The 19,397-nt window shown below is 38.6% G+C and overlaps 1 protein-coding gene across 5 annotated transcripts in view; it reads right to left on the minus strand.

Moving 5' to 3' along the window:
- The window catches only part of CDKAL1 (CDK5 regulatory subunit associated protein 1 like 1), a 653,278-nt gene that overhangs the window by 380,696 nt on the left and 253,185 nt on the right, over positions 1-19,397 (minus strand). For all 5 annotated transcript variants that reach the window (XM_007054896.4, XM_043540055.1, XM_043540053.1 and 2 more), the window contains one exon: positions 8,194-8,314. In XM_007054896.4, the coding sequence (XP_007054958.3) occupies positions 8,194-8,314 (121 nt within the window). The remainder of the gene's footprint in view (positions 1-8,193; positions 8,315-19,397) is intronic.

Genomic DNA, 19,397 nt, shown 5'->3' on the forward strand with positions numbered 1-19,397 from the left:
TGGCATCTTGATAGGAAATGACGAATAGATGGAAAGCCTGACAAATGACCACGTGAATCTGGTAAGGATACCAGGCCTATCTTGACCACACTGAACAATTAGTATGACCTTTGCTTTGTCTTGTTTCATCTTTTCACCACCTTTAGTATTAGAGGCATGGGGAAAAGTGTACAGAAGTTCCCTGGAACGAGGAAAGCACCTCCCAGTAAGGGAAGGCCCAACACCCTTCTTGAACAAAACTGTCTGCATTTCTTGTTGGTGAAAAAGTCCACCTCTGGAGACCCGAGGTCAGAAACATGTAATGAAGAACCCTAGAGTAATTCCCACTCACAATTTTGGGACTAGCGTCTGCTAACACCATCAGCCTTGGTGTTTTGTACGCCTGGAAGGTACAGTGCTGAAATGAGGATGTGACTGGCTACATGCTAGTTGCATAGCTTGATTGCTTCGGCAAAAAGAGAAGGGGATCTCACTCTTCCTTGTTGATGTAAAATAAGCAAGCTATGCTGTCTGTCATGATTTTGATAGATTTGTCTCTGATTAATGGGAGAAAGTGAAGACAGGCATTCCTGACTGCCCTCAACTCCAGAAGTTTGATGTACAAACAAGCTTCTTGAAAAGACCATCCGCCCCATCTGTTATGCTAATGGTTGGAGACAGCTGGACAAAGGGGATGCCTGCACAGATGTTCTGAGGGTCCTTCCATCAATTAAGGGAGTCTCTGACTTGATGACGGACTGACACCAATCTGGCTAGACAGTGTTTGTTCAGTGAATAAGTTGTTCCAAGCCACCCCCGGAAGCAGTAAAGGTGTAACCTTGTGTGAAGTTATTGACATGAACTGTGACCATATAGATCATTGTTGCAACCAAGGTCCTATAGTTGCACCAAATCCTGTACGAAGGAGGTCAAGTAATGTGACTATGAAAAGGTTACGATTTTGCTGGTTATGATCATGCTATCTGTATGCTTGTATCATTTTTGTATTTGAAGTTATGAATATTGGCTATGTACTTGTAGCTCACTGTGTTTGATTCTAAGTAGCATCAGTGAAGCATTTGGTCAGCTTCTTGTGAAAGGACTATTCTGAATAAGTGCCCAATCAAGAAACACTTAGCTGACAATGGACCTTGGGAGACTCCAATCCACATCTGAGGAGCCTTCCTGGGAACGTTCAAGGTAGCATGTGAGCAATGGCTGCCGCCTGCAAACTGAGTCATGCATGGCCATGTGACTTGCCCATGTGATTCCAAACTCCATTTGGCTGCTGTGATTTTCCACAGTAAGAATAAAGAGGTCCTTCCACATGGCAGAGGATATAAAAGGCCATGGAAACCCCTCCATTTTGTCTTCAATCCTGCTTCTTACCTCTGGAGGAACTTTAATACAAACTGAAGCTCTGAACAATGGACTAAATGACCTATCCAAGCTGTGGATGTACTCCAGAGACTTGACTTAAGCCAGCAGTTCATTCCATCACTGCTACAAGCCTGAACCAAGAACTTTGCCATTACTGTATGTAATTCTTTCCATTTAACCAATTTTAATTCTCATCTATATTTCTTTCTTTTTATGAATAAACCTTTAGATTCTAAAGGATTGGCAACAGCTAATCTGACCGGTATATTGACCTGGGTCTGCAGCTTGGTCCTTCGGGATCAGGAGAACGCTTTTTCATTTACTGGGGTATGGGTTTTCATAACCATTCATCCCCATAAGGAGTGGCGCTGATAGTGATACTGGGAAACTGGAGCGTCTAAGGGAATTGCTTGTATGATTTCTGGTTAGCCAGTGGAGTAAAACCGAAGTCCTCTCTGTTTGGCTGGTTTGGTGTACCTTAGTAGTAAAGGACCCCCTGCCTTGGGCTGTGACTTCCCTGCTCCAAGCAATTTGTCCTGAATTGATACTCTCAGTAGTGTCCCGCCACAGGCTGCTTTGTTACACTTTGCATGACATGTTATGAAGGTACAAGCTGCCATATGTCCCAAAAGTTGGAGACAATTTCTTGCCTAAGTCTGCGGGCTTATTTGAATTCTTGTGATAAGGTCTGACAGTGTCATGTACGTGTCCATGAGGAGACAGGCTCTGGCTGTTACTGCTTCAGGCATGCCGCTATTAATTCTATTTGCTGTATGGGATCAATGTGGACTTCTTGATATTGAGCTGGAAACCTAGTCTGAGTAATAGGGTCAAGATTGTCTGTGTAGCAGAAAGAACCTCATTGTAAGACCAGCCTTTGATCAGCCAATCATTGAGGTATGGAAAGATTTATTGCCTTTTGACAAAGACCTGCAGTGACTGCCAGAACATGTGAATATACTCTTCAAGCAGAGGAAAATCCAAACGAGAGTACCTAGTATTGCAAGTGGTCCTGGCCTACCAGAAACCAAAGGAATCTCTTGTGTAATGGATGAATCATGACATAAAAATGCACATCCTGAAGGCTCAGGGCCACAAAACAATCCCCTGGATCCAACAATGGAATTATAGTTGCAAGAGTCATCATCTTGTACTTCTATACTTTCACAAAGTTGTTTTGGACTCTGACACCTAGAGTAAGTTTCCATCACCCAACTGTCTGATATAATCTGATCCCATGTCAGCTGGAAGTGAGAGAAGCAGTCCCCAAAGGAAGACAAGGTGTGTAAACTGGATCATAACGTGGGGTTGATCCTGACTCTCAACCACTCTATCAAAACTGATACTTCAAAGATGCTGAACCGTGGGTCAAAGCAGATGTAGGGGCTGGTTTCTTTTTTTGAAATCGACATTTCTTTCTAGGTGGCTCAGAGGGTCTTTGGAAATCCAAGAATTTCTGCACAGTTTGAGATCTACTAAATCTATGTTTGCTTGTAGACGTGTATATGACAAGCGATCGCAAAATGGTCCTGGAGTCCTCCAAGGTATGCAATGACTAAAGAGTTTGAGGAGAGTCGTTATCTCTGGATGGTCCTCCATTGAAATCTAATTACTCTAGACAAAAGACTGGCCCCTACCCAGAGGAACTGGTTTAGCAAAAGGAGAGGTCACCTAGCAATGAAGTCACCTGGTAAGACTCTGTGGTCACCTGCTTAGGCTGACCTGGAAGCTGCATGACAGAGGAGACTAGAAGGTTATAAAGGGAAGAAGCCGCTCTATTTTCTCCCTCTCTTCAACCATTTTCCATCAGCTTAACATGAGGGAAGCTGCTGCAGGAGCCAGATAAACCTGGAGAGGGATACGATGACCCTCCTTCTTGAAAACAGATAGTCCCCCAAGGGCTCACAAAGGAAGGGTGAGCTAGAATAAGGGGAAATGTGTAGGGTTAATTAGTTTTGTATAGATCTGTGTATTTCTCACATGATTAAATAAAGATCTGTAATGTGTTAGAACTCTGAATAAAGTGTCTGTGTGAGTGAATTAAAAGTTACCATAGAAATCTAAAACTGGTTAAGATGGAAAACTATGAAATGTTGAGTGAAATAATGAAAGACTCTTACTCTCTCCTTTAGACTGTAGAACCAATATGTTTATTCTTCTTGGAGAAGGACAGAACAGGACTGGAAGCACACACATGGTTAACATTTTCTTTCCAGTGAGTTTCAAGCCAGCTGATGCATATGACATACCAAGTATTACAAGTGAAACTCCATTTTGAAATTCTTCTGTCGAGTTCTGCCCCTTCATCTCCTTGATGATGGAAACAGGCTGAAGAAACAACACTACAAAACTGAAAGGAATGTCTTGGAAAACAACAAAGAGTGGTAAGAGGCATCAGATCCTTCTGCAATAAAATAAAATGGGTCTTAAAGCTATCTGGAAATACCAAGTCAGTTATTCACTTTTCATTTACGTGTTCTAGTACCACAAGGATGGCAGCCATAGAAATTTCTATATGGGACAGATTAGTTTAGATTTAACTATACCTCTTTTAGCAGGTGAATGAAAAAGCATCAGTCCTCCAAAATCATTTCTAATGGCAGAAGCAGAATTTTTCCAGAATCCTGCTGGGTGAGTAAGCCAGCAGATCTACAAGTCAAATAGCCTACGGCCCTAGTTCCTTGGAAAGAAAGTCTAACAACTCAACCTGTTGCCCAATCGTAAGTGGCCTAATAATGAACTAGATGGAAGTGACAGAAAAGGGGACTGCATGGGATTCTTGTGGTGTCTCAGACTTGAAGGGGCCAATAACCCGGGAGGCTAATTGTAATCTTGAATAGAGAGCTGCTCCCTAGATAATGTACCAAGAGGCATCACAAACTAGGAAACAGAAGACTAAGGAAGTAGGAACACTTCACCAGAAGGAAGAGGACCAGATCATCTTTGATCCAGTTGAATCGCTCAGAGGAAAGTCTGACTGGCCAAGTAGGTCAGAAAACAGGCACCAATATGGATTAAACCATGGAAAGGGTAAATAAGATCTTTCCCTAGATGGAAATGAAGCTGTGCTACAGAATGGCTTTCTGAACTTACTTCAAATTGATAGGCAGAGAAACCAGATCAGGAGATCATGCAGATAGTGAAATAGCGCAATGGCCCTTTTCCCAACAGACATATAAAATGCAAATGAGGGGCTGAAATATGGTAATCACATACTACACATGTCTGAGGCCTACATAAAAACAGAGGACCAAATGAGATATGTGGATAAGGACATGGAAATCAATCTGATTCAACACACTAAATCCCGCCCCTACCCCACCCCAAGTTTGGGCATTTACACTGCAATTTTATAGCCCTGCAGTCCCATAAGCCTGTGTCAGCTGACATGGGCCAGACGCAGGTGTTCTACTGCAGTGTAGACATACCATGGGGAACCAAGACTAAAAGCCCAAGTCCTGCTGAAATCATAGGGTCTTCATAGCTGTCCTGTTGTATGTAAGAGTCTGAATAGCTAACCCTAGTGCCTCCCTGAGTGACAATTTCTGGTAAGTGATAGGAGTAGGAGTAAGTAGTACAGAAAGGAGGACTACGCTGTGTATCCCAACGACTCATGCCTCCCCACTGAGCCTTATTAAACCACATATGTTGTGAGTCATTCCTGTGCTAGGCTCCAGGTAATCCATAAACCAGGAGTTGGTCTGATGACTCTCAGGGCAGGAATATAAGCCTCACAGGAGAAACAGCAGCTCAGTCTGCTCAACATCATTTCTCCCCTGCCTGATAGTGGTGACAGATTCCACAAGTCTGAGCTTGCTCCAGCCTTGCTCTTGCTCCAGGCCTGTTCCCAGTCCTGCTCCAGCCTTGTTCTTACTCCAGCCTTATTTTAACCCGACTCTGAATTCCTGATTCCGGCTCTGACCCCTGGCTCCTACCTAAAAGCCTGACTTCCACAGCTCTGACCACTAGGTCCAACCATCCCTATCACGGTTTCTGATACTTAAGACAAATTTAGATTTACTAATCTACTTCTGGGCATCTTAAGAACCTGTGAAACCTCTTCTGCCCTTATTGCAGTATGCACTAAGGGTTGTTTCTGTGATCTTATTCTGGAATCTGAAAAGACCTGACCCTGGACTGGAAATATTTTCTTTGGAGTTTAAAGTTTGTTGCCAGTAGAAGCACCGAGTGTTTACACTGTAAACACAGAAATTAATAAGATCACAAGAAAGAAATAATTACGGATCCAAAGCAGCGGTGAACATGGGGGCAATCTTAGGGCTTGTAAAGGTGGAAACACTGGGCCACAGTGAAGCTATTAGTACCAAAAGCAACATTAGAAAAAGAGGTGGGGCCAGATCCAGGGCTGTGTAAGGATAAGGCAGCACCTCTTCAGAAGAAGATATGCTACTATGATAGTGTTATGGACTGACTCTCAATGGGTGGAAGCAGAAGCTGCCATCACAGATTCTCCATACTCAATGAATTCCCTACCTAATCAATTCTCTGTTATACGTACAGATCTGAAAAGGAGATACAGGGAAATTTGTGGCTGGACAGGGCATGCTGGCCTAATCTGGTAGAGCAGCCAAAGGAGTAGAGACAGGCTAGATGGATTGCATGCACCAATGCTATAGACAGGAGTTTGGAGCCAGGTGGGGCCCTGGGCGGGGGGATGGAGGGTGGATGGGACACGAGAGAAGAAAGAGGAAAGTTAAAAATAGGAACAATTTAATTGATCATTTGAAATTGTAGCCTTCTCAAAGCTCCTTCCAATACATAGGATCACAAATGTTCAGTAAAAATTGTAACTGTAACACTTCTTCCTTTCACGATGTAGCTGACACAAATTGAATTTTCAGTGAAATGTACTGTACCAATAACTAAATTTCAGCACTTTTTCCAATCCACTTTTGAACAAGTCAGATAGATCAAATAAGGTACTGATGTAAAAAAAAAAAAAAAAAATCTCAAACAGCATTCTAAAGCAAGACAGCTAAAATGGACACAGTTAAAATGTAAGTGTGATAAATTGTGTTCCACACTTCATTGATTATATGGTGTTTACATTCTGAGAAACCTGCTGTATATAGCCATTGTGGAACTACTTTTCACCCTTGAAAATGATGACAAATATCGAGAGTCATCACCAGTACACCAGTGGTAAGACAAGTAAAAAAACCCCGAGAAAAGTAGTAACCTAAATCTTGAAAGACAGAGGTTATGACTGTGCCACACAGCATCTTCCACCTATCACTGAGGTATGAAATGACCTTGGTAAATTCTGTAGCTCATATACAAACGATTTATTTATTTCTGCCTTCAAAAAAAGTCAGCCTATGTCTGATTTTTATCTGCAATGATCTATTTGACTGACCATATTGTCCCAGCATGTGTAAAATAATTGCACATTTCATTTAGACTTGAGCAGTAGGATTAAGAGCTCATCTACACAGGGATATGCAGGAAAATTAATCCAAATTAACTAAAGGTGTGAATTTAAACTAGATGAAAAAAACTGAATTAAACCCCTGTGTGGACACACTCATTTAGAATCAAAGTGGCCTTAATTAGGTTTAGTTTAAGAGTAAGCTAACAATTTTTGTAAGGTTGGTAATTATCCTAAAAAATAATCTACCACTGGAAATAGCAATCCATTCTACTATCTGTAGGTCAGAGTCAGAAATCAGAACCATGAGAAAAAGGGGTTACTGGAGAACTGGTTCTACAGCCTTATCAGTTGTTGCAAATGGACTGCTATATTGCTACTAAGCATTGTGACAAATACTGACAAAACCCAAGAAATTCAATATTTCAGTTGAAATTTGGTCCTTGACTCATCCTATTATTCCTAGACAGAGTCTGTGATCAGTGCGTAGTATTTCACGGCTGTAAAGTATGTTTGCTACATTTAGGGTGACCAGATGCTAAATTCAAAATATCGGGACCATCGCAGGGGGAGCGCCTTTTCAATTGTTACGCTCACCAGGCAGGTTTGGCGGCGGGAAATAAATCTTGCCGACGAAGGAAGAAGCACCCACTGCCGAAATGCCGCCGAAGCCCGTCAGCGTCTGAAGTACCCGCCACTGAAGTGCCGCCGAAGCCCGTCAGTGGGTCACCCTTGCTACATTTAATAGCTATATAGTCACAGAGATATGATACAAAAACTGTCAAAATGGAGTATCATTAAAGCCCACAATGGGCACTCAGATACATGCATACAATAACTTCAGACGTCAATGGGAGTAATGAGAAGAGTGTATACTTGAAGGCAGATTTTGTTCCTAACAATCTTTTCCTTATATCAGATCCCTTTTTAACTTAATAAGTTACTTTTGTCAGTTTAAATCAGGCCTCCACTCCACTGTAGCTTTTCAGAATGCACTTTTAGTTAAATATATAAAACATGAGGAATACACAGTAAAAAGATACAGTACTAAAAGCCCACTTAAAACAAGACGAGAGGGTTTCATTTCCATAAAATAAACCACAATCTTCTTAAATATACCTACCTCAGGGCAGAGTGGTATAAGAAACCACTAAGTAGTATAATAAAGGGAAGTTATAGAAAATAATTTTAATAAAAACACACAAGTCTTCCTGATAGAAAAGTTATTGGAATGTACACAAGCAAATGAAGATTTCTTTTTTTTTTTTTTTTTTTTTTTTTTTTTATATAAATAAAACCATTTAAAATCCTTTATGGTTTACAATGTTTTTTCCCTCCTCCTCGCTACAAGACTCAAAGGAGTGCACACCAGGCCTAGAGAAAAATGAAATTGAATTCCCTAGGCAGTGCTGAATATTTTATAAGTAAGTTTGGAAGATGCTTACCCGGTATTGATGGAAATGATTTCTATCAGTGGGTTCTTCCTAATCTTTGGCAAATCCAATCGAGCTCCCCCCAACCGTTTTCCATTATCTTTTTTCTGACCCAGCAGTCTCACAGAGTGACCTTCAAATGAAGCACAAAAATACAGTACATATTAAATATGAATCCCATTACTTTACTTTAATTTATTGTTCTACACATATCAAGGGTCTGCATTTAAAAAAATAAAACTGAAAAATGAAAAGAAAAAGTAATCATTTGCTCACCAACAGAGTAACGTATAAAGGGACACGACCAGTTAAAATAAATCACATTAAAAATCTAATTTACTTTTCGCAGCCTATTCAATGAAAATAGCTTCACTTTCATATTCTCATGCACTAGCAACACACGGCAACGCTTCAGTTGTAAGCATGGCAGGGTTTTAAACTATTTCTACATTTTTAAAAATATGAATAGAAATTCATTTTTTAAAATAATTAACGAAATTTTAATTAATTGTTCTTAAATCTTATTACAGTGGTTTTCAACCTTTTTTCTTTTGTAGACCCCTACAAAATTTCAAATGGAGGTGTGAACCCCTTTGGGAATCTTAGTCATAGTCAGATCACAGGTTGAAAACCACTGGCTTATTACATAACAGAACCTAAATTTGGGATCTAATTTATTATGGTTGTGTCAATTTGCGCAAAAATGCTTACTAAGTCTCTACTGGCAGGGTGACAGTATGTTGTACGGTCTCTCAGATGAGAACCCCCAGGTCAGAGAATGAACCTCATCATAACTTACTTCCTAAGGCCAGTGGAGCACAAGGAGCGCTGTCTACAAGTGATATTTTCATGCTGCGTGCAGATGTGTATCAGCTACACCACTGTCTCCACATCCCCTGCCTATGGACTTACAAAGCGCACATGCCAGCAGTTCACTCACCTTCAGAAGCAAAATATTGCAATGAAGAGCACAAACAATGTCTTTATAATAGCCAGAGGTTGGGTGTAATACCCCAGAGTGACAAACAGGAGAATACTTAAGCGCCATATCTTACAGGAATGTAAAGCAAATAAAACTCATGGCTGGATATCTGATGGAGATAGAAAGAGGCTTGGCTGGACATCTGATAGAGGTGGGAAAAGGTTACTAGTAAAAAAAAAATAAAAATCAAATATTCTTCTAGGCTATTAGAATTATCTTCTTCAGTAGAAGATGGGGAAAGGTGGGAAGCTCTTCTTTGATAATGTATGATACTTGGCATGAATATATTTTTTTAAAATATACCATTACAAATATAAAACTACCCTCAGGAGAAAAAAGAAAAGCATTAAATAAACAATGAAGTAGCAACTGAACTAAGTCCAAATTGCTTCAGTGAAATGGATTTCAAGTTCAACTCAAATAAAAAACAAGGTCCAAGCAAGTTTGCTCCTTCTTACTATACCAATAGCTCCGCTTAGAAAATTAAATAATCCATCCATTAATCATGATGTCTCTTCTCAAAGGGTTTTCATCAGACATTAAGAAATTTAAGAATAATGTAGCATTCATACCGTGAATTCTTCCTATAATATGGCAACAGTAACTCACAGTCAAGCAGCTGCATTTGGCATATTATTCCTTTTCTAATTCTTAATATAAGTAAAATTTTTCAATCAAAAACTATTTAATGAAGAAGTGAGAGGATTAGCATGATAATATAATAATTAATACTATAACAGGTATCAAAAGTTCAATGATACCTGAGAAAGGAATATTATTTTTGTACTAGCACGACAGAAATTTCATTACATCCTGCTGTGAATTCAGTAATATGCTGCCTTTGCTAATAACATTTGCTAAATTATTCACCTCCACTATCCCATATAAATAGCAATATCTCTGTCTAATGATACAACTAGTTATTTTCCAATCCAATGGTTCATTAAGAAGTCACTAACCTACAAAATGCATTTTATATATTTTTAATAATAATGGAAGTATAGCAGTATGACATTAATAGAAATGAAACTGTGGGCAGTGTACCCCCTTTCTCTATTTCTTATAAATCCTTTATCTCTGCAAAAATCTGAACTGAAGGAAAAAGTAACTTAGTGTGAACAAAGGATAGAGAGTTTACTGTTACAGTGGTTTATTTGGAATGGGTTATTTTTTCCAAGCAGAAATTAACAATAAATGGTCTTCCCAAACCATAAATACGAATTAAGACTAAAGGCAGTAAGTAGTGTAGATCATACATTTATTGCAATGTCATCAGAATAACATTCGAAAGATGGGAAATCAGGAGTTCAGTTTAAAGTAGGGCTGTCAAGCAATTAAAAAAATTAATCACGATTAGTCACGTGATTAAAAAAATAATTGCAATTAAATGCACTGTTAAACAATGATAGAATACCATTTATTTAAATATTTTTGGATGTTTTCTACATTTTCAAATATATTGATTTCAATTACAAAACAGAATAGAAATTGTACAGTGCTCACTTTATATTTATTTTTATTACAAATATTTGCACTGTAAAAAACAAACGAAACAGTATATTTCAATTCACCTCATACAAGTACTGTAGTGCAATCTCTTTATAATGAAAGTTGAACTTACAAATGTAGAATTATGTGCAAAAAATAACTGCATTCAAAAATAAAACAATGTAAAACTACTAGCACCTACTTCAGCCAATCGCTCAGACAAACAAGTTTGGTTACAATTTGCAGGAGTTAATGCTGCCCATGTCTTGTTTACAATGTAACTTGAAGTGAGAACAAGCGTTCACGTGGCACTGTTGTAGCCGATATCGCAAGATATTTACATGCCAGATGCGCTAAAGATTCATATGTCTCTTCATGCTTCAACCACCATTCCAGAAGACATGTGTCCAAGCTGATGATGGGTTCTGCTCAATAACGATCCAAAGCAGAGCAGATCAACGCATGTTCATTTTCATCATCTGAGTCAGATGCCACCTGAAGAAGGCTGATTTTCTTTTTTGATGGTTCAGTTTCTGTAGTTTCTGCATCTGAGTGTTGCTCTGTTAAGACATCTGAAAGCATGCTCCATACCTCATTCCTCTCAGATTTTAAAAGGCACTTCAGATTCTTAAACCTTGGGTCGAGTGTTGTATCTATCCTGGTTTTGTTTTTGAGTGCAGTTACATAACAAACAAATAAAAATCTACATTTGTAAGTTACACTTTCATGATAAAGACATTGCATGCACTACAGTACTTGTATGAGGTGAACTGAAAAATGCTATTTCTTTTATTTTTACAGTGCAAATATTTGTAATAAAAACAATAATATAAAGTGAGCACTGCACACTTTGTATTCTTTGTTGTAACAGAAATCAATATATTTGAAAACGTAGAAAAACATCCAAAATATTTAATAAATTTCAATTGGTATTCTATTGTTTAACAGTGCGATTAATCATGATTAATTTTTTTGATCGCAGTTAATTTTTTTGAATTAATCGCATGAGTTAACTGCGATTAATCGACAGCCCTAGTTTAAACCAAAGTTCTGAAGTAAAAAAAATTATGTCATGGAAGTCTAGAAAATTCCTGTTTTAAGATATAAATCCTACCTCAGCCCCATTAGCACTATTTCCCATCTATCTTTTAGATGTGAGCCACACATCACTATGAGTATCAGAGAGAAAACTCAAGATAGCTACATGTAAAGTACAACCCTGTTCACTAAGTAGGGGTTAGAACTGTGGCTCTCAATCTTTACAGACTACTATACCCCTTTCAGGAGTCTGATTTGTCTTGTGTACCCCCCAAGTTTTACCTCACTTAAAAACTACTTGCTTACAAAATCAGACATAAAAATACAAAAGTGTCACAGCACACTATTCCCAAAGAATAGCTTACTTTCGCATTTTTATCACATAATTATAAAATAAATCAATTGGAATATAAATATTGTAATTACATTTCAGTGTATAGCATATAGAGCAGTATAAACAAGTAATTGTATGAAAATTTTAGTTTGCACTGACTTCGCTAGTACTTTTTATGTAGTCCGTTGTAAAACTAGGCAAATATCTAAATGAGTTGATGTACTCCCTGGAAGACCTCTGTGTACCCTCAGGTGTACACATACCCCTGGTTGAGAACCACTGGGTTAGAAGACCTGACTCTCCTTTGCCTTCATGACACAGGCAAAGCGTCCACATGACCCTTCATGACACTGTCAAAGAAACAGCACTTTGATGCTTCATATATGCAAGAAGGAAGGCAACTTCTTTCATGTAACAACTTTCAGAAGTCCCCCAGCAATAAGAACAGGATAAGCAAAGGTAAGGGGACCAGTGTTAAGACTGATACTATAATTTAGTATTTACAGAATGCCTGTACTTTTGTAAAGGGAGTCCTCAGACTTATGACACAATTAATTCCTCAAAATTGCATTGTAAGTCGAAACATTGTAAATCGAAACCGCTTTTCCCATAGGAATAAATGGTATAAAGGGGGGATTGTTTCCTGAACCAAGCCTTGATACACTATTTTCACCAGAATAACCCAGATTTTTCTACTAAATGAATTATAGATGATTAATGTTGCAACATCAATGTATTTACTGTGCACTGTATTTTGTAAACAGCATTCAAATAAACAAAAAAACTCCCATATGCTGTTCAGAATGCCAGCAATACAGGCTCAGAAAGCCAGGGAGAACGGCACAAATGCTGAACCTCAGCCAATCACTGTTCAAGCTTTCTGATTGGCTGAGCCCAGGGCTGGGAGCCAATCAAAAACAAGTGGCAACCCTACCCGGCAACTAGCTACCCTACTGCCTTGAAGCCAATCAGAAGTGACTCCTTTCAGCTCCATACCAGTATAACGCAACAAGGAAGTGATTTCAAGCAAACTTTATGCAAATTGAGCATTGTAAGGGCGAAACAAGCATCCTAAGGGTGAAACAGGCAGTCAATTGAAAAGTGTTGTAAGTGGTGTCCGACATAAGTTGAGCGTCATAAGTCAGAGGACTCCCTGTATTTTGAACTACAACACTCTCAATTCCTGGCACACTGAAACTTTTGTTTTTTCAACCTCAGCTACAAATTTGTGACCTTCAAACCTCCCTCCCCCAATAAATACAATAAAGATAGTTTTGTTTTAAACAATAGCTTAAGAATTTGTTTACTACTTTGTTCCTAGTAAGAAACCAATCGAATTTTATAAAACTGATCCCTATATCTCTTTACATAATGTAGATCTTTCCTCCCGCTGTGTTTTTTTTTTGTTTTTGTTATAAATCTTAAAAATAAATATTTTATCTCCCAAAAGGGAAAGATAAGCAACACTATCGTAAATTAATTGACTAATATCCGTTCCAAACTAATGTCGGGCATGATGCAGAAAACAGTAGCACAAAATCACATTTATGAACACCTTACACAGCATCAGTTTATGAAAGGGAAAAAGCTGTGATTAGGTTTCCTTCCAAGGCCTTTCCTCTGAGTAAGTTTGACTACCTTTCTGACGCTACAGCACGGAAGCCATGGGTAATTTTGTGAATGTCTTCCTAAACCAAAACACAAGCATTTTCGTATGCTTCTGCACAAAACATTTTGAATAAAATATGAGTTAATAAACCCAGCACAATAAGCAATGGTCTTCCATTTTAGCTATCAAACAAAAAACCCCCGAAAGTTTGTTCACAGCTCACGGCCTTAAATCAGACGACTAGATTCACACAAGGGTCATGTTTTTAAAACTACCCTATGACATTTGGATATAGGTTTGTTCTGTGAGCAGTATGAGAGTCCAGAACCTATCTATAGCTGTAGTAATCTCTTACACAATAATGATGGCAAGACAGATATATTTCTATTTGCACTACCATATAAGCAGACAAAAAAAACCCTGTACTTTATGCAATATTTGAAAGAAGTTTAACTAAAGATTTGGCTAAAGCTTCAGAGCAACTAGACAATTACTGAATAATCAATGCAGATTATGATGCTATTATAATACTAACCAGATGCAGTCAAGAGTTCTGCAGGGCAGAAACACTCACACCAAGTCTTAATGGGATCATGTTAGAAACAATTTAAAATCAACCAAGGTTCACTAAAGTGCACGGATGAAGGTTTCAGTCATAATTCACATTTACACACAAATCAGCAAACTCAACTCATTCCACCTGGAACAGCCATAAAGAGCCCAATGTTAGAACAAACAAAACAGGAACCAAATCTCTTTTCTGTTTACCTAAACCACAGTTTCTCAACCTTTTCAGGTTGGTAACACCTTATTCAAGGTTAATATTTTCACATTATATTATTACTATGTTATAAAAGAGTAAAAAAAAAAGTCAAGAAAAATGGCAAGCCCACATAATTTATTTGTGAGTGTTCATTTCAAAAGACTGACAGATAATACTTGAGCTTGAAGGGGAAGGATGTGTTCGGAGTGACATTTTCTTAGCTTTAGATTGTAACAAAATTTTCAAAGCCTCGTGGCCTATCATGATCCTTCTGGGGGATGGACTCATTGGCTGAGAAACGATAACCTAAGCCTTTAAATCACAGGAATTATATTCAAAGGGTTCAAGCTGTACTGACTAATTTTTGCCAGTTTGAGATGTTATGATGATTTTGTGTGGAGGAACTTGACTGAAGGATCATGTACATCTAAATTCAGGGTGTGAATATCAGTGCTACCAGATAAAATAGATATTAACAGTCCTACTAAGTTACAAAAACAGCCCAAAGTAGCTCCATTCTATCAGTAATTTGAGCAACCAATGAGCATCTGTAGGAGATATAAATTCATTGGAAGATGGAGCAGCTAGTCCACCATTAGTTCATTCCCTAAATCACCACACGCTATTTGTTAGACCTATGACTACTCAAACAGTACTTCTGGTTGGGCACAATAATATTTTCAGGATATTACCTATAAAATAGACCAAAGTTCAGCTATCTGCAGCAGCTGAAAAACACATGACTAGCTTTGAAAAGTCTTCAAAGATGCAGGAAGCCCAAAATCTTGAAAATACTAGTTCATATTGTTTTCATTTTGCTTTATTACTAGCTCTTTCTTGTGCTACTTCCACCACCTATTCTTAAAGTTTAATCACCATTTCCGCAAAGAGGATTTTATTTTCCCCCAACCGGGCTGCCAAGTCTTCCATATTTCACACAAGTGTCTCTTACCCATCTGCTTTAATCTTTCTCTGCATCTTCAAAAAGCCAACGTTACACACTAATCTCACATACTCTTGCATATATACACACTGCCTTCCACTGCCATCCCTGCCTACTAAGTGCAGAGCTTCCTTTTCTCTAATGGTAATGTTGGCCCAGAGGCACAAAGAGGCAATGAAGTTGGGGGATGTAGAGAATCTGCAAGCTGAAGACATAGGAAGAAATCTCCTCATAGAAAAGGCTGAAGGAAGGGGTAGATAAGGAGAAAGGCAAAGTGGTGAAGAACACAAAGCTGTCATACAGGCTTAAGAAAAGTGTTTGTATGTGTGCGCAGGGGGTGGGAATCAGAGAAAAACTGTGCGGGTTGAATGGAGAGAAAGACAGTAGTTATGGGATATAAAGCAATTAAATAGAAAAAAAGATGAAAAAAATTAGATGGAGGAGAGAATCTAGAACAGTGAGACCAAAGAATATAGTGAAAGACAGAAGAAATTGATGTGGGGTAGAGACAAAAAAGGAAAACAAAACTGCTATCGAAGGTTAAGAGGTACAGAGTGAAATATGAAGTAAGACAGAGAAATTGCATTCTGCCAGGAACAGTGCCTCCTGTCATCACAGAGAGGAATCCTGCTTCCAGAAACGCCAGTTTGATGTTAAGTGTCAAGAGAATGAAAGTCACTTCTTTTCCCTACTCTACTAGTAGAGTCACTTCTTTTCCCTACTCTACTAATCTAAGTAGTCTGTGTGTCTCTGTCTGTGAATAAACTGAAGGATTTTCATGGTTCTGACAAAGTGTGGAGATCACCTCTCTACCACCAGCATGGGTAGAAGTAAGAAAAAAGTGTCAAACTATGCTAGCTTGGAAATGTTTCTAGTTTACAGTTGTCTTTCTGAGTTGTTTTTGGTTGGGTGGCTGTGAGTGTCAGCCACCTGCCTTTTCACAACCTCAGTTGGGTAAGAGACACTTGTATGAAATATGGAAGACTTGGCAGCCCTGTTTGGGGGGGAAATAAAACCCTCTTTGAGGAAATGGTGATTAAACTTTAAGAATAGGTGGCAGAAGTAGCACAAGAAATAGCTTTATATAGAACCTTATATAAACTTGAGAAGGCAATCACCTCCCTAGCCTCAGGAAAGGCTATAGGAAAAGATGGAATTGCAGCTTAAGTACTGAAACAAGGACAGATTGTGCTTAAACATCTGCACAATGTCTTGATTGCTTGCTGGAGGGAAAGAGAGGTACCACAAGACATGAAGGATACCAACATCATAACACTGCACAAAATCAAAGGAGATTGGAATGACTGTAAGAACCATAGAGGAATCTCTCTGCTTAGTGTTGCTGATAATCAGTCATTCTCAAGGACTGCAAGTTCTTGCAGAACACGTATAACCACAGTCAGTATGTCTTCCATGTCAGATTAACTATCAACATGGTCTTGCACTGAGACAACTTAACGAAAAGGACCAAGAATAAGGAAAACTTCTCTACATGGCCTTCACAGATCTTACAAAGGCTTTGGATCTGATCAGCAGAACGGGTCTTTTCCAATTGCTAGAAATAATTGGTTGCCCTCCAAACTTCGTCAGTGTGGTTTAATCATTCCATGATGGCATGAAGACTACAATCCAATCTGATGGTTGATATCTGACAGATTTGAAATCCACTGTGGTGTCAAATGGGGATGCATTTTGGCACCTGCACTCTTCAGTATATTCTCCTCTCTGCTGCTTTGTTATGATTTGTCACGTAGTACAGAGGATGTACATTTTTGTATAATATCTAGTGGAAAACTCTTCAAGATTGCATGTTTAAGCGCAAAAAGCAAAATCAAACAAATCTCAAAACTACTGACATGAGAATTTATTTTTGCTGACGATCGTGTTCACTGCACACAGTGAAAAGGAGCATCAGCAACTTTGCAATAGCTTTATGCTAACTTGTAATGAATTTGGACTAACCATCACTCTAAAGAAAACAGTGATTATGGCTCAACACGTTGACTGCACCAGAAGAATCAATACTAGCAACACACCAGAATTTGTGCGTAAGTTCTGCTACCTACAATCAATTGTATTGGATAATTTATGACTAGACATGCTAAAGTCTCACATTAGGAAGGCAACCGCCACAGTTCGCCAACTGACCAGGCACACGTAGGACAATGAACATCAAAGTACGGATCCACCAGACGTGCATTTTGAGCATACTGCTGTATGATGGCAAGACCCGAACCACCTACAACATGCATAAGAGAAGGCTAAACACCTTCCACTCCTCCTTGCTTCGCCATATCCTAAAAATGATGTGGGAAACTGAAATTCCTGATATCGAAGTACTTTAGAAAGAAAAATTACCAAGTCTAATTACTATTCTCAAACACAGACATCTCTATTGGCTTGCTTATCTACACTGGATGGACAATGGATGCATTCCAAAGAATCTCCTGTATGGAGAACTTGGGGATGCTCCAAGGCCATTAGGTCAACCTAATTTTACAAGGATATTTACAAGAGGAACTTGAAAACTTCCATCATCAATGCTGTGAAGATACAGCTAGCAACACCAGGGAGCCAAATAGACTGAAGAGATGTAGTTCAGAGAGAGGAAACTAAGAGTGAAGAGGAATGTGCAGCAGGCCTCAAGCACCAGTAGTGCGCTGGCTTCATCTTCTGGCCCTGATCCTTACACGTGTTATCTGTGGCAAGGGCTGTCACTTGAAAATGGGACTTTGTAGCTTACAATGCTGAAGCATGACATATGTAACTAAACTTCTTAGGCACTTACACCATCTTTCAAAATGGACAGTTGTCTTAACATTTCTGCTCAGAAGCAATATTTATTAAACTAACTATGTCTCTTAAATTTGTTCATTCTCAACTTACAGAACAGGAACAACAAATGGCTTGCAGTCTTGAGTGTATTTTGTTGTACCCATGCAATTCAAAAAATGTTTTCTAAAAGTACATTTCATAAATGACTATAAGGCAAAATTATATTGGGGGGGGGGGAGGATTCATTTGTTCCATTTATAAAAATCAACTTCTGTGCACCTATTACTCCTACTACCAATTTTGGGCGCCAATTTAAGTGAGTTTTTAGTATTCCAAATTTTTATGCTGTGCAGCTATGCTGAACCGAAGGACTATATAATTTGTTTGCATTTAATAAGCTTTTATATTATTGTTAGTTTTATTTGAAGGTAGAATGTGGGTTTTTAAATGTTAAGTTAATTTAACTCCCCCTCCCCATTAAAAAGATGTAAAAATCTATAGTGTCAATACAGTTAGAAAACTAAGAAATTACTTGACAATAATCAGAATCTTCTGGGCACATATAGGCATGTTGTGTGTCAATGCAAGTAGAATTTATTAAAGTAAAGCTAAATAAAAATACTTTGGCCTTTAGTTCTGAATATGGTGAGGCTGATGACTATTGCCATCTCTCCCAGGCAGGAGTTCCATAACCTAGGTCCCAGCTACCATAAAAGTGCTGTCTTCTGTGCTCATGACCCTCTTACTATTGGTCAACAGTTGTACAGTTCCAGTGGAAATTAACTATTATGAGAGGTGAAGGTCATAGAAGGAAAGGTAATCTCTCAGCTAGACAGGGTTAGTTTCATGAAGGTGTCTGAATATCTGAACTAACACCCGAGTACAGAGGTAAAAGCATAACTCTGCAAAATTTTCTTGTGTCAGTTTTCCTCTTGTACTGTTTTCCTCCATTGACGGTTGAGTTTTTCTTCCTTTCTGGTACTTCTGTCATGCCATTCAAAAATCATAATGATCTTTGTGGGTACTGAGCCAGGAGGGGGCACTTCAGTGCTAGGAAGAATACAGTAGTAATCTACAGACACCTATTTACCATTGGGACAAAGTGAAAGAGAATTAATGTCTGCATAAGGCTTTCAGATGGAGGTAGGCACTAACTATTATTTTTAAGAAAAAATTAACTTCATAACATCAATTTTATTGTGTTTTTGATAACTGGAAATACAAAAACAGGTTATTGTTTTTTCAGCATTTAATAGTTTCATTGTTATGTGAAGAATATGGGGG

This window comes from Chelonia mydas, chromosome 2 (assembly GCF_015237465.2).
Source record: "Chelonia mydas isolate rCheMyd1 chromosome 2, rCheMyd1.pri.v2, whole genome shotgun sequence".
NCBI lineage: Eukaryota > Metazoa > Chordata > Testudines > Cheloniidae > Chelonia > Chelonia mydas.